Below are 15857 nucleotides of genomic sequence, written 5' to 3'. Positions count from 1 at the left end.
TTCTAGGAATCTATGGCAAAGAGCAGTGAGTCTGCCTTATTGTAGGTTAACTGCTGTTAAAGATTTAGGCGTTTTACTCAGTATTCCCACTGGGTCCGTCCAGGGTTTGTCAAACCAAGATTAGGTAATAAGGCTGGAAGAGCACCAGGAATGAGCCAGTGGCTCTGGAATGTGCATCACTAATCCTTAATGCACTGTATATATTTCCTCGAAGGGAATACAAAATCTGCTTTCATTTTAGATTTTCATTCAGAATGCTGTTGCTGCCTGGTCTGGGTTAAAGGTTAAACGAAAGATCAGATCATCTGCTGAGTCTGAAGTATACAAAGATGCATGCCTCATACAGTGGGACGTGGTATCACGAACACATACACAAGAGCTCCCGGCCACACTCTTGGGTTTGAGGGAAGGATGCAAGACCCCAATTGCCCACTCTGGAGCCCCTCTCTAAAAGGATAAGCCACAACAAGCAGTCAATAGTCTGCATACCATCAACAGGCAATAGAAAAGGTGAACACTTCAAAATATAAAAAACCATGCAGCATAACATACTACACTGCATAAGTTGTAAAAGTGTGCATCTGAAGTCTGCTGAAGGATCCTTAGAGTTCAATTGATACAGACAGTGTAGTGTCAATACAGGATTCCAATGAATACTGCTCGACTGTTACCGATCAGTAGTGTTCAACGGACTCAGACAGTGCAGTGCCAATGCAGGATTTCTATGAATACTGGTGGACAGTTATGGATCAGTAGTGTTCAACAGATTATGACAGTGCAGTAGCAATATATGGTTCCAGTGAATACTGGAGGACGGTTATGGATCAGTAAGATTCAACGTACTCTGACAGTGCAGTGACAATGCAGGATTCCATTGAGTACTGGAGAATGGTTATGGATCAGTATAGTTCAAATGACTGAGACAGTGCAGTGACAATGCAGGATTCCAGTGAATACTGAAGGTTGGTTATGGATCTGTAGAGTTCAACAGACTCAGACAGTGCAGTAACAATGCAGGATTCCATTGAATACTGGCGGGCGGTTATGGATCGGCAGGATTCCACAGACTCTGACAGTGCAGTGACAATGCAGGATTCCAGTAGATACTGATGGACGGTTATGGATCAGTAGAGTTCAACTGACTCAGACAGTGCAGTGACAATACAGCATTCCAATGAATACTGGCATGGATCACTAGAGTTCAACAGACTCAGACAGTGAAGTCACAATGTAGGATTCCATTGAATATTGGTGGATGTTATGGATCAGTAGAGTTCAACTGACTCAGACACTGCAGTGACAATGCAGGATTCCAGTGAATATTGGCGGATGGTTATGGATCAGCAGAGTTCAACAGACTCTGAAAGGGCAGTAACGATGCAGGATTCCAATTAATACTTGTGGACCCTTATAGGTCAGTACAGTTCTACAGACTCAGACAGTGCAGTGACAATGCAGGATTCCAGTGTATACTGGTGGACTTATATGGATCAGTAGAGTTCAACAAACTCTGACAGTGCATTGACAATGCAGGATTCCAGTGAATACAGACAGCCGGTTATGGATCAGTGGAGTTTAAATGACTCAGTCTTATCAGTGACAATGCAGGATTCCATTGAATACCGGCGGACGGTTGTGGATCAATTGAGTACAATAGACACTGGCAAAGGAGTCACAATGCAGTAATCCATACAATACTCACTGATTGTAATCGAGTCATTGATCTTGAAGCTGCAGAGGACCTGGTCGATATTTCTTGCATGATAGAAGCCATTGCCCTTCACAACCACCTGGAAGGACTCTGCAGAGATAATAAGGAACCAGTGAGTACTAAAGCAACAATATTACAAAGTTAATGACATTTTCAGTTTACAGTGACTTGTTATTTTTCTGGGACAGTTAAGAGCACGAGGCACTATAAATAATGAAACAGACAGAATCTCAAATAGAATCTGCATTATGTGGCACGTTTTACTTGTGTTTTGCTGCGTGGGCAGTTATGTACTGAAGAGTCGTCATTCTGCATCATGGAACCTAGAAAAAAACATTTTGCCAACCTGTGTCTGGTTACATAAGAGACTAGGGGGTGCAGAAGGAGTTTGTGCCTGCTTGTATAGTACATTTCTCTATTACCAAAGTGACTGAAGATATGTGCAAAGTCTCTTCTGTAATATCCATTACGTAGGTGAACATTATGCACCCTACACCATGGGGGTCGTTCCATGAAAATAAGAGGACACATTTGCCCTTTTTTCTGGACCATATTTCTGAAGGAGGAAAACCAATGAGGCTGTTGAGGGGTACTCAAACATTGTAATTTCTAAAACGACAATATGGGGGTTATTACAACTTTGGAGGAGGTGTTACTCCATCCCAAAAGTGACGGTAAAGTGAAGGATAATACCACCAGCCGTATTACGAGTTCCATAGGATATAATGGACTTGTAATACGGCTGGTGGTATATCCGACACTTTACCGTCACTTTTGGGATGGATTAACATCTCCTCCAAAGTTGTAATAACCCCCTATATCTTTTGTCTGTCGCAGGCACACCCAATGAAAATGTGCACCAATATAGCCCAAGACTATGGGCCCGTCTGTAAATAAAGCATTTATAATTAATAGACAAACAGTCCCTGTGGGAGAAATGTGTACACCAACGGTTTGCTCTCTCCGTTCCCAAGTATCACAATGAAAGTCGCTCATGATTCTCTGTTTTATTTTCTTACATGCACGCTCTCCCCATAGCCTTTCATAAATCCCACCAGTAAGAATATACTAACTATGGTTATTCCAGACCTGCACAAAATTGCCTAAAACATGAAATAAACCATTTACCGACAATTCATTCATAATATACACGTAAACCCTCGTCTGAACATTCTGGATTGCAAAGCCTTCTGTTTGCCGACAAAAGTACATCACTGCTAACCTCCTTCAACTGGCTCCACTGACAACAGTCTACATTACCCAAAAAGATCTGCAAAGTACCAACAGTGAATATTTCTGAAACCTCTCTTCACTGACACTGCGCATCTGTCACATGAATGAAAATCGAATCCAATTCCATTCTCTTTTCGGCGAATTTCTCCATTAATTGTCATAAAAGAAGGCAGGTCCAAACGTGCAAAATTTTGATATGGTATAAGATAAAGAAATCCTTAGCATGTAATGTAATAAAATATATACAAAATACAGAGGTTGAAATGAGTAATTAAAGAAGCTGAAACCTAGTTAAAATGACAGAATTAATTCCTAAGGGAACGTTGCATTGTCCCCCTTAAAGTGTTCTTTTCCTGATCCTCCACATCACCATAAAAAATATCGACACTGCAAAAAACGCAGATTTTGTGGACTGAATGATTCTATGGGCTACTTCCCTTACAACAAAGCTATGGGAAAGTGGGAGCAACCATTTCATCCTAATACTATGATACACAAGACAAAAAATAAAACATGCTTGATGGTTTCTTGCCAGACATTGCAAAATAGACAATGACCATTTGGATGATTAGCTGGTTGCCCGCACCTATCCCTGATCGATGAAGGAAGGCAAATGGAAATGGACGAAAAATCTAATCAGTCAATGAAATGTCCAGCAAAGCATACACATTGTGATAATTTTAATATGCCAAGGAGGTAGTATTTAACTTTGCAGTGATAACAATATCACCACTGCTATTATACATGCCAGTAGGCCGCCAGGCTGTGATGAGCAATGCCTGTGCATAATGTATGACAATGGCTGCCGAAGGTGGACAACAACGGTTGTTTTTAGGGACCGGTACATATTTTTCAGCATTGGACTTAGACCCATAGCAAAAGAAAGAGAGGCAGAAAAGGTAGAAAGAATGACAAAGATATCAATAATAAAACAGTGACAAAGTAAGAAAGCGTAGATGAAAAAGAACCTGAAAGAGCAAGGTAAAGAAAAAAAAATTATATATATATATTTATGTGTGTATATATATATATATATATATATATATATATATATATATATATATATATATATATATATATATCATTTAAAAAGCCAAAGATTACAGGGACATTATGGTTAGGGTCACATTTTAAGTGTACCAAATTCACCAGTTATAGTTATAGTTACCTCATATAACTATAACTCGTGCCCTAAGGTAACTATAACTCACGGCCTCGCCATGCACAGTTTTTTGTTTAAAACTTTATTGCAAATAATACATTCATATTATCAAGGATGTTATCAAAGATGCTGTTAAACCTGACAGCATTAGGGTGGTCATCCCCCAACTTTTTGCCTGCCTCCCTCCATTACGCTGACACTGTTTTTGCTGGTCTTAGGACTCTGCACACTTTACCACTGCTAACCAGTGCTAAAGTGCACATGCTCTCTCCCTTAAACATGGTAGCATTGGTTCATTCCCAATCGGTCTATTTGATTTAATTGTAAGTCCCTAGTAAAGTGCAATACATGTGCCCAGGGCCTGTAAATTAAATGCTACTAGTGGGCTTGCAGCACTGGTTGTGCCACCCACATAAGTAGCCCCTTAACCAATTCTCAGGCCTGCCATTACAAGGCCTGTGTGCAATTTAACTCCCACTTCGACTTGGCATTTAAAACTACTTTCCAAGCCTTAAGCTCCCCTTTTTCTACATATAAGTCACCCCTACAGTAGGCCCTAGGTAACCCATAGGGCCGGGTATTATGTAGGTAAAAGGCAGGACATGTATATTTTTGTTTTATATGTTGTGTTAGTGGAAAATTCCTGAATTCATTTTCCACGACTGTGAGGCCTGCTCCTTTCACAGGAGAACATTAGGAATACCCTCATATGCTGGTTGAGTGGTAGATTCTGATCAGAAAGGGGTAACCAGGTGATATTGACCAGAATGGTAATAGAAAATCCTGCTTATTGGTGAGGTTGGAGTTTATGTTACTATTTTAGAAGTGCCACTTTTAGAGAGTGAGCATTTCTCTGCACTTAAAATCCATCTGTGCCTTACAGCTTGTCCCCAATCAATGTCTGTGCTGTGCTGGTTGACATCTTCCTTGTGCATTCCACCCAGACAACCACAATCACAGGGCACTCAGTCACACCTTCACTCATCTGCATACTGAATGTGTTTTCGTGGACCTGACACTTACATTTGAAAGGTTGGTGGCCTGCCCTCACACAATGGACTACCAAACCTACTACTGGGACCCTCGCAGACAGACCTGTACTGAAAGGGGAACTTGTGCACTTCAGAACCACTCTTTGAAGTCTTCCCCACTTCAAAGACATTTTTGGATATATAAGCTGGGTCTCTCACCCACCCAAGTCAGACACTCAGTTCTGGACCTGAACCTGCAACCTGTCAAGAGGAACTGCCTGGCTGCCCTAAGGACTCATCTGAACTTCTTTGCTGAGAAGGACTGCTGAGAAGGACTGCTTTGCTGAGAAGGACTGCTGCCCTGCTGTTGCCCTGCTGTCCTGCTGACCTCTGACTTTGCTGAGTGGTGCTCTCCAAGGGCTTGGATTGATCTTGCCTTCTGTTTCTGAAGTCTCAGGGCCAAAAAGACTTCATCTCTTCAGGAAACTCCTTGTGCGCCGAAAATCAATGCACAGCTTGCTGGAAACCAAGCAGAGACTGCCTTGCATCTGTGAAATAGTCAGACAGCTGAACCAGAATGACTCAGCCAGACTTCCAGAGTGGACATTTGACACAGCGCCTGCCAGAAAATTAGATGCACTGCCCTACCGGATCGACACACAGCCGCACCAGAATGACGCAGCCGACTCCCTGAGTGGAAAATAGACACAGCACCTGCTGTGCGACAGAAAATTAGACGCACAGTGCTCCAGAACTGATGCAATGCCTGTGCTTCTTCCAGTGTGCACAGGATTTCCACGCATCGTGTCAAAAAGATCCCCGCACCATAGTGAGGAATCAAGACTGCACGTCGAAAAATGACACAACCCCCTTGTTTCAAGGAAAGAAATGACGCAACATCTGTGCCGTGTTGGAATATTCAATGCACTCCTCTGCAGTCTCTGTGCGTTTTATTTTTGACGCAAGCCAGGTACTTTGTGCAATTAAGAGACAACTGTTGATTTCTAAGATTTAAGACTCTTTTTAAACTTGCAAAAATTATATTTCATTTTGTGTTTATTGAATATTGTTTTGATCTTATTTTATTCAGGTAAACATCATCTATTTTTCTAAACCTGTGTGGTGTATTTTTGTGGTGTTTTCACTGTGTTATTGTATGATTTATTGCACAAATACTTTACAGGTTGCCTTCTAAGTTAAGCCTGACTGCTCAGTGCCAAGCTAATAGAGGGTGGGCACAGGATAATTTGAATTGTGCTTGAATTACCCTGACTAGGATTGTGGTCCCTACCTGGACAAGGATTTATACCTCTGCCAACTAGAGACCCTATTTCTAACAGATGTCATGAATGCAGTAATTTGAGGGGGCTAATTAGCAGTGCATGTTGAGGGCATGAGTTATAATTACCCTAGGGCACGAGTTATAGTTATATGAGGTAACTCTAACTATAACTGGTGTATTTCTATGGTTTGGTATGTTTAAAATGTGAGTCTAACTATAACGTCCCTGTAACCTTTGTTTTTTAAGTGAATTTCTATGGGTTTTTTAAAATTCTTTTTCCTAACTATAACATCCCTGTAAATTTTAATTACTATACGTTAATCCAACCACCGCCACACACGGCCAACTCCCTGTAGGCATCCTTCACCCATGTGCAGGGTAGGCTGCCCTCAAGACCTGGTCTGCAGCCAGACCCTGCAGACAACACCCTCTAACCACCTGAACCCACATGGTGCACAGCCCTTTCGCTGTGAGCGGTGGGAGTTGGTTGCAGCTTCTCTGGGTGTGAGAATAGGTGTGAGAGGGTGTATCTGGGGGGAGAGAGTGGCTGTCAGATTGTCTGTCTGGGTGTGAGAGTGCGTATATCAGTGTTTTAGTGGGTGTATCGGTGTGTGCTCGGGTCTGTGAGTGGGTGAATGAGAGTGTGAGTGGGTGTGTGTGTGGGTGCCTGAGTGTCTGGGTGGGTCTGTGATTGGGTGCGTATCTGAGTGGGTCTGTGAGTGTATGCGTAAGTGTTTAGGTGGGTATGTGAGTGGGAGAAATTGATTGAAAGAGAGATAGAAAGAGAGAAAGAAAATGAGAGAGAAATAGATAGGCTTTAATAGCTCATATACCTAGCATGAGATATTTTTGTTTGATTTTAATTTTTTTTTTTTAAGCATGATAATATTTTTTTTGGTTAAAAAAAAGAAAAAAAACATGGGAATGAATCCAGCTGGACTCAAACACCCATAGCTCAATGTGAAGATCTGGGACCTTCACACTGAGCTATGAGGGTTTTCTTTTCTTTTTTTCCCTTTATGGAGCCCTACTCTTTTATTATTTTTTATTTTAGAAAAATGACTTTATAGGCTACCTTGCACTGGCGCAGTGCCAATGCTTCGGCAAGCACTGAGCTGCTTTGACAGCAGCTCTGTGCTTGCTGAAGCATTTAATCTTTGTCCACGTGTGCAGGGGACAGAGATGAAGCTTCGGATTTGACAGCGGGACCTGCTTTAAAGGCCCTGCTGTGAAAACACAAAGTGTTTGCTGCAGCTCAGCTGCAGTGCTGCAGCTAAGCCTCAGCAAACAGCTATGTCCAGGGGGTGATGGTCCTCAAATGAGGAGTTAGCCCCGAGGGATTGTGGCCCTGGGGTACACGGTCCCATAGGGAACCCCTTTGTTTTTTTAAACCTTTGCCCTGGGAGGTGGTGGTCTCCGGGACAGTGGGTGGGCACCCCAGGACATAGCAGGAGCTGGCCCTGGGGTGTGGTGGTTCCCAGGACCATCTGTGGACTTAGCCCTGGGGGGATAGTGGTGGTCCCTGGGGCATGGGGGTCCCATAGGGAACTTCATTTGTTTTTTTAAGCATTTGCCCCGGGGTTGTTGGTCCAGGGACAGAAGTGGGGGACGCCCCCTCTGCAGAAAGCTAGATCTTCCTGCAGAAGGAGCCCTTTTTGTTATTTGGTGTAAATCTGTTGAGTAGTTTTTGAAATACTACTAGAAAAAACAAATGTTTATATATAGGGATGTGAAGGCTCCACGACCCCTCCTGATCTCTTGCTGAGATTTTATTGGCTGCCAACACTTCAACAAGGAAATGTTGGCAGCCATCTTGGGACTCGGCATAAGCCAAGTGCCTGAAAAACAGATAAAAAACAAGAAAAGGGGCCAGGGTGGAACACCTGACCCCCTGTGTCTGGTGCTGGGGTCCCAGAATATTTTTTAAAACAATTGCAGTGAAATCCGAACGGGGTTGTGAATCCATGGCAAAAATAAAACAGCAAAAAAACAACGTGGTCTCCAACTCTTGTTTAAGAAAGCCCTCGGGTGGGCATGTTAAAAATAAAGGATGGGGTAGCAATGGGACCCCTCTTGGGCTTATTTATATCCCGGGGACTGCCACCTCCCCTGGGGTTTAATTTCAATACTATGTGTAGGGGCCCGAGGAATACCATCTCCTGGGGCAAAATTAGTTAAATAAGTAAGGGGGTCCAGCAGACCCCCTGCAGCCCCATGGACTGCCACCTCCCCTTGGCTAATACTTTATTATATGCAGGGGGAACTTGGCCCTGGCAGCCCCAGGGACTTCCATTTCTACAGGGCAAAAGAAAGAGTGAATGGAGGGTGGCTGTGCACCCCCCATTACGGGGCAGCCATGTGGTCCCCCTGCAGCCCCAAGGACCCTACCTTCCCAAGGCTGGTATAAAATAATCAGAGTGAAGGTGGTCCAATGTGGACCCGCAGCCCTGGGTACCACCACCTTCCCAGGGCAAATACAACATTAGGGAGGGAGGTCGTATGGCCCCTCCTCATGGAGCCATAGATGGCCCTGGAGACCGCCACTCCCAGGGCAAACTCCTGCTATGTCCCAGGTTGCCCATCCGTGGGACATAGCTGTTCGTTCTGACTTGGCAGGAGCTTTGACAGCTCCCGCCAAGTCAGAGCAAACACTTCAGTTCCAGTAAGCGAGAGCTGTCAAACAACTCTTGCTTGCTGGAAACAGAGGTTTCCTCTGTTTCCCTGCCCACAGACATGCGGGTAGGAAGAGAGAGGAAACCATTGCTCTCACATACAGGGCAAAACATTTTTAGCAGCTCCCTGTCTTTGACAGCAATGCTGGCTCCTGCAGGAGGTGGGGTGCCGGCTGGGAATGCCGGAGCCTTGAGGCTCTCCCTGTGGTCTCATTGTACACTGGGTGCCCATGGGGGCACCCCTAGAGAACTGGCCGGACCCTGGGGATGGGGTCCCTGGAGCTGAGATAGGCTGGGTGAGATGGGGCCACAGGGCCCCCTCTAATAAATCAATATATTAAGACTGTGCCCCGGGGATGGGGTCCCAGGGCTGAAATTGGCCAGGGGACCCTATCCCCTGGGTCCCAGTCTTCAATAAATGGAGGAGGGGACATATTGCCCTCCTCCCATAGCCGATTTCAGCCTCGGGGAAACTATCCTATGGGGCCCGGCCTTATAATCTGCCATGCGTGGCAGTGGGGTTGGGTGGTTTTTAAGGGTTGGCCACAGGATCAGTAGAGTTCAACTGTGTCATACAGTGCAGTGACCTATATATACATATATATATATATCATATGTGTATATACTACCTACTGGCTGGTCACCAGTAGGACCAGGTAGAACCTAGTTTCCAATGGAAACATTTTTTTTGCTTTCCCAATGCTTTTGTTGTCATTTGATGAACCTTCACGATATTTCCAAAACTAGCTTGCCACTAACTTAAGCTGCTGTCTTGAAAGTTTCACTGTGATTTGTCATGGGTGGGTGGTTAAAATGGAGGGGTCCCCCCAATCTTTTTTTAATGCAACTTCTCAAAGGGATTTTGAACACGACTACAGACCAAACCACTGGATGGATCACACCAATTTGTCAGAAAGGTAGCTCTTGGTCTACAAAGAGCCCTTTTTGCTATTTGGTGTAAATCCCTTCAGTAATTTTTGAGATATTAAAGAAAAAAGAAATATAGATCTCTAGGGATGCAGATTTAACAGTCCCAATGCTGGTCTCTGATTGGCTGCCAACACATCAACCAGGCATCCATTCTGTGACTCAGACTCAGCCAAGTCCCCCCAAGTAATGTAAAAATAAAGAAAGGAGGCCAGGGTAGAAGTACTCTGAGCTCTTAGCCCTGGTGCTGTGGTCCCCAGGGACCCTACCAGGGCAAAAATAGCAGTTTTTCATTTTTCAGCAGAAACCGCAGTGGATCTATGGGAAAATAAAAAATAAAAAAACAAACGTTCCTGTGCTTGTGTGTTTTTTTTCAGCCCTCGGGTGGAACAGGTCCCGGGGGCATGCGGCATATAAACAGAGAGGAAGGAGGTGTCTGCGGACCCCCTCCTCAGGCTCTTTTGAGGCCGTGGGGCCACCAGCCCCTGGGGCTTTTTATCAGTATAGGAGGGGGGTCCGCACAGGATCCTTGGCAGCCTGGGGATCACCACCTCCTCTGGGCTTATCAGAAAAATTAGAGGGGGGCCACATGGCCCCCCTTTTTTCAGTCCCTGGAAACGGTCTCGGGGAGCACCACCTAACCGGGGCTTAAGTAATTTATTGGAGAGGGGATGCATGGACCCCCTTCCATAGCCCTATAGGTCCCCGGGAACCACTACCTCCCCGGGGTCCGAAATCTAAATTAAAAGGGTAGGGGGCATGCAGACCCCTTCCCAGAACATAAAAAGACCCAGGGACAACCACCTCCCTGGAGTCAGCATGTGCAAAGTGAAAGAAGGAGGGCAATGAGGCCCCCTCCTGGAGCTATTAATGGCCCTGAAGATCGTGACCCACCCAGGGCGGCCCTTTATCTTCCGGGGATCCTACCTCCAGGAGATAGTAGTTTACTTTAACTTTGTGGGAGCTTTGATAGCTCCTGCCAAGCAAGAGCGAACTGTAAGTCCACTCCAGCGGATGGGAGCTGGAAAACTGCTCCCACTCTGTGGGAGTGGACTTTTCGTCTGTTTTCAAGCCCACAGTGGGCATAAAAACAGATAAAAGGATTGCTCCCAGGTGCAGGTAGCAGCATTTTTAGCTGCTCCGTGCATGCAGGAGCAATTTCAGCTCCCACTGGAGGTGTGGAGCCAGCAGGGACTGCAGGGCCTTGAAGCTCCAACTGTAGTCCCAAGGAGGGGTATTATCTAGGGACTTAAGCAGTGGGTTCTTTCTTGTGATCTCCTGTTGAGAACAGAGCTTGTATTTCCCACCTTTAACCACTATGAGTATGCAAAATCACCTAGAAGCTCTGCCTGTGTGGACCCGCCACATATATGTAAGTGGTATGCAACATCTTCCTTATTTTTCCAGGGTCATGGACAGCTTACTAAAAGGTTCATCAAATAAAGAAGCACTTACTACATATAATTAAAACGAAATACCCTCATTTGATGGAGATTCAACTGTTTGTAATCTTGTTGTCTTCTCTTCATGAGGATTCATATTATTGCAAATTTCTGCATGAGGACACCTGAAGAACAATCACATTGCCAAAATTACAGATACAGAAGGCCCTGGAGACATTACCTCATGGTCCTTTATACAGCTGTAGTGCTCATTTCACAAAAATGAAACCTCAGCCCCCGCCCCTGGGGCCCAGGGGGTCGTCCATAGGGCCTGGACGCAGGCCTCACTGATTTACATGTGGCTGGGTCCAAACTGGTTTGGCACAGTGAGCAAAAGAACAATTTAACCCAGATCTGTGACTGGTGGGGTGAGTGTCTGAAACATTTCAGCACTCCATCCATCATCTTGTTGTTGGTGATATAGATATATATGTGTGTGTATATATATATATATATATATATATATATATATATACACCTATCTATCGATCTATCTCTATCCATATATATATAATTACATATTGTTGGAAATGGCCCTTTTTGCAGGGTTATCTCCAAACTTTTTGCCTTCTTCCTCCTATTTTTTTATGTCTGTTTTTGCTGGTTTATTGTCTCTGCGCACTTTACCACTGCTAATCAGTGCTAAAGTGCAAGTGCTCCCTACAGAAAATTGTACTGTTGATTGGTTTATCCATGTTTGGCATATTTGATTTACTAGTAAAGTGCACTAGAGGTGCCCAGGGCCTGTAAATCAAATACTACTAGTGGGCCTGCAGCGCTGGTTGTGCCACTGACATTAGTAGCCCTCTAAACATGACTCAGACCTGCCATTGCCGTCTGTGTGTGCAGTTTTAAACTGCGAACTCGACTTGGCAAGTGTACCCACTTGCCAGACCCCAACCTTCCCTTTTACTACATGAAAGGCACCCCTAAGTTAGGCCCAAGGTAGCCCCATGGGCAGGGTGCAGTGTATGTTTAAGGTAGGACATATACTAGTGTGTTTGACATGTCCTAACAGTGAAATACTGCCAAATTCGGTTTTCACTGTGCAAGGCCTATCTCTCTCATATGTTAACATTAGGGCTGCCTTTATATATCCTTAAAGCGCAGACTCTCTTTGAGAGCAGATGAAAATGTGGAGTTTAGGGTCTCTGAGCTCACAATTTAAAAATACATATTTTAGTGAAGTTGGTTTTTAGATTATTAGTTTGGAAATGCCACTTTTAGAAAGTAGGCATTTTCTTGCTAATCGATTGTGTGACTCTGCCTGTTTGTGGATTACTCGTCTGGGTCAGTTTGACAGTTGGGCTGTTCACACCTTTCCTCTAGACAGTGACACCAAGGGGGCTGGGGTGTAACCTGCATATCTTGATTAGCCATCTGTGCTGGAGGAGAGGGGAGGAGTGGTCACTCACACCGGAAAGGACTGTGCCTGCCCTCACACAATGCCGTCTCCGACCCCCTTGTGAGTGTCTGGGGCCTGGCCTGGACAAGGAAGGATCTTGCAAACACTTGAGACTTTGCTTTGAAGTTTGCCAACTTCAAAGGCAGATCTGGGTATAGGAAGAAGACCCAAAACCCCAGACTTTTAGAATCTTTCTGGAATCAAGAGGAACCACTGCTCAGGAGAAGAGCTGAAGAGCTGAAGGAGGACTACTGTCCCTTTGCTGTGTTGCTTTGCTGGACTGGCCTGCAGTTGCTGCTTCTGCCTCAAAAGAGTGCAAAGGATGAACTTTGCTGTGTGTCCTGCTTGAGAAAATTCTCCAAGGGCTTGGAGTAGAGCTTGCCTCCTGTTGGAAGTCTCAGAGACACCAAACACTTCAGTTTCCTCAACCTGCAGCACTGAGAACTGTGTGTTTTGTGCTGTTCAAGAGGAGAAACCACTGTGACGCTGCCAACGACGCCGCTGGCCTGCACTGTGACCTGCTGACGCCACACGGAATCTCATTGCCCTGCTTCGCACTGCGACCATGGTCTCCTCGACGCCGTCATCGGATGACTTCACCGAGCCGCTGCTCGCACCGTGACCTGTGGGCACCGTACTCCGGCGTCGCCTGCTCACACCGCAGCCTGGGCATCCCCGCCACCGCCACTCCTGTTGACACCGGCGCCACTGCCTACACCGTGGCCTGTGGACACCGCTCGTAAGGGACACAAAGCATAGTCCCATCCCGCACTGCAGCCCTGGTCCACCAAGGCCAGCATCATCGACTCCTGTGTCATCACTAGGCATCCTGCCTGCACCGTGGCCTGTGGACACCGCTCATGAGGGTCACAAAGTACCGTCCCATCCAGCACCGCAGGCCTTGGGCCTACCGACGACAGCGCTTCAGCAACGACGATGCCCCTGCCTGCACCGTGACCTGTGGACACAGCATGTCGCACTGCCCCACTTCACACTGCAGCCCTGGTCTCACGACACCGCTGGACGCCGTCGCCGAGCCTCTACCTGCACTGTGACCTGTGGACACCGCACGTCGCATCGTCCCACTTTGCACCGCAGCCCCGACGCCTTCCACGCAGGCTCACCTGACTTCATCATCCTGGAGTTCGATCTGCAACACGTTTGACCTCAAGGGCCCGATGACTCCTGCACCGACTCCGGAACCAACACCGCAACGTCAGTGACGCCGCTCTCCGGAGCTCACCGCAAGGATCATGATGCCCTGCAAATCCAAGGTACTGTTTGCGGGTCTTCCCGAAACCATAGCTGGCCCGCAACGCCGCGGCCGGCCTGAACTGTTGGTTTTGTTGATCATGACGCCGTGCTAGCCCCAGGTGGAACTGTAGTTTTGAGTAAATCTTGCAGAATTCATATTTTTCTTACTGTATGTTGGATTTTTATCGCTTTTGGTCTTCTTTTATATAGCTAAATATTTTCTATTTTTCTAAAACTGGTGTGATGTCCTTTTGTAGAGTTTTCACTTATTACTGTGTGTTATTTGCAAATGTTTTACACATTGCTTCTGAGATAAGCCTGACTGATCGTGCCAAGCTAGCAAGATGGTGAGCAGGGGTTGTCTGAGCAGGTATGTCCCTTATCCTGACTAGAGTGAGGGTGCCTACTTGGACAGGGTGCAAACCGACTGCCAACTAGAGACCCCATTCTAACATATATATATATTACATACTGGGGGTCGCCAGTTGGTAGTTATAGTTAGAACCTAGTTTCCATAGAAGAAGCATTTTTTGAGTTTGCTATATCTTTGGCTCCATTTCACTTTTTTTTTTTTAAAGTATGCCCAAGGGTCCTGTTGTGCATGGAAAGTTTCAGGGTGATCTGTCAAGTGGGTGCCGAGAAAAAAGGAAGAGGGGGATCAAAAAAAGTGTGTTCCTCATGTTAATTCCCGTACACTCTTTAGAATACAGCCTGAACCGCTTGATGGAATTACAATAAATTCGGAAGAAAATCAGCTTTTGGTCAGCAGATGAGCCTTTGTCTTATTTGGTGTAAATCCATTCAGTAGATTGAGATATTAAAGGAAATCCAAATTTGTGTATACGGGCAGAAGCTAAGCACAGATCTCCTGGTGAGATCTGATTGGCTGTCAGCACTTTAACCAGAAAGTGATGGCAGCCATCTTGGGACCAATATATGTGATAGAAAACTTCTGTCTCATGATTTTCTGATTTTCCCATCAAGATCATGGAAGGTGCTCCAAAAGCTAAAATGAGAGCATATTTTCTGTAAAATCACAGCCACGTGAGAAATAAGTATTACAATCTCAGCCAAATTTTGGCGCTAATCCTGCACAGTACATCAACAGCATCAGAAATTGTGACGTTATTGCCCCCACCCTGGTCATTGTGCGCTGTATATTAAATAAGGCGCACACATAGTGGCGGTAGGTGGTGCTAAATGGCAGAAGAAAAGTGGCACCACTTTTCTTAAATTCTGGTCTTAATTTTGTAGGTGTTTTTTGCAGTTTTATGTAGCCCAAACTTGACTCAAAGGTATTGGAGTGCTTTACATGGACATCAGTTACATTACATAAGGACACATACATTTTAACACATAAAGCTGGTAAATAAATTAAAAGTGCTTTGTCGCTATTTGAGAACTCAGAAAATATGCCTTCATTTTAGTTTTTTACAGCACTAGCCATAATTTCAATGGGAATAAGACCGTCTCATTTTTATCATTTCTAAAGGAAATGCCTATTACAGTTTTGACTACATCGAGATGAGAATCAGGCGTGCCACACTTTTGTAATAAATATAGAATGTTAGCACTAGTTGTTCATTAGAATACTGCGGGGAGGCAGGGGTGAGGGGAATGGACTCAGATAACTGAGGGCAGACAGGAGGGTGCAGAGGCAAGAAGATGATCACGATGGGCAGGCGAGAGAAGCAGCGGCAGTACAGCGAACCATAGAGTGCAGGGGAAAGGGGGCGCAGGGTAAAAAAAACAACCATTCAGGACAGGCAAGAGAGGCTGTTGCAATATAATGGACCAC

The 15857-nt window shown here is 45.2% G+C and overlaps 1 protein-coding gene across 1 annotated transcript in view; it reads right to left on the bottom strand.

Annotated features, from left to right (window-relative positions):
• ANTXRL (ANTXR like) overlaps window positions 1-15857 on the bottom strand; it is a 309598-nt gene that overhangs the window by 75543 nt on the left and 218198 nt on the right. Inside the window, exon 10 of the mRNA XM_069240900.1 lies at window positions 1703-1801. Coding sequence (XP_069097001.1) covers window positions 1703-1801 — 99 coding nt within the window. The remainder of the gene's footprint in view (window positions 1-1702; window positions 1802-15857) is intronic.

The sequence above is a fragment of the Pleurodeles waltl genome, chromosome 6, assembly GCF_031143425.1.
Source record: "Pleurodeles waltl isolate 20211129_DDA chromosome 6, aPleWal1.hap1.20221129, whole genome shotgun sequence".
Lineage (NCBI taxonomy): Eukaryota > Metazoa > Chordata > Amphibia > Caudata > Salamandridae > Pleurodeles > Pleurodeles waltl.
Note: the sequence above shows the minus strand (reverse complement) of the source record. Positions and strands in the feature narration are given on the sequence as shown.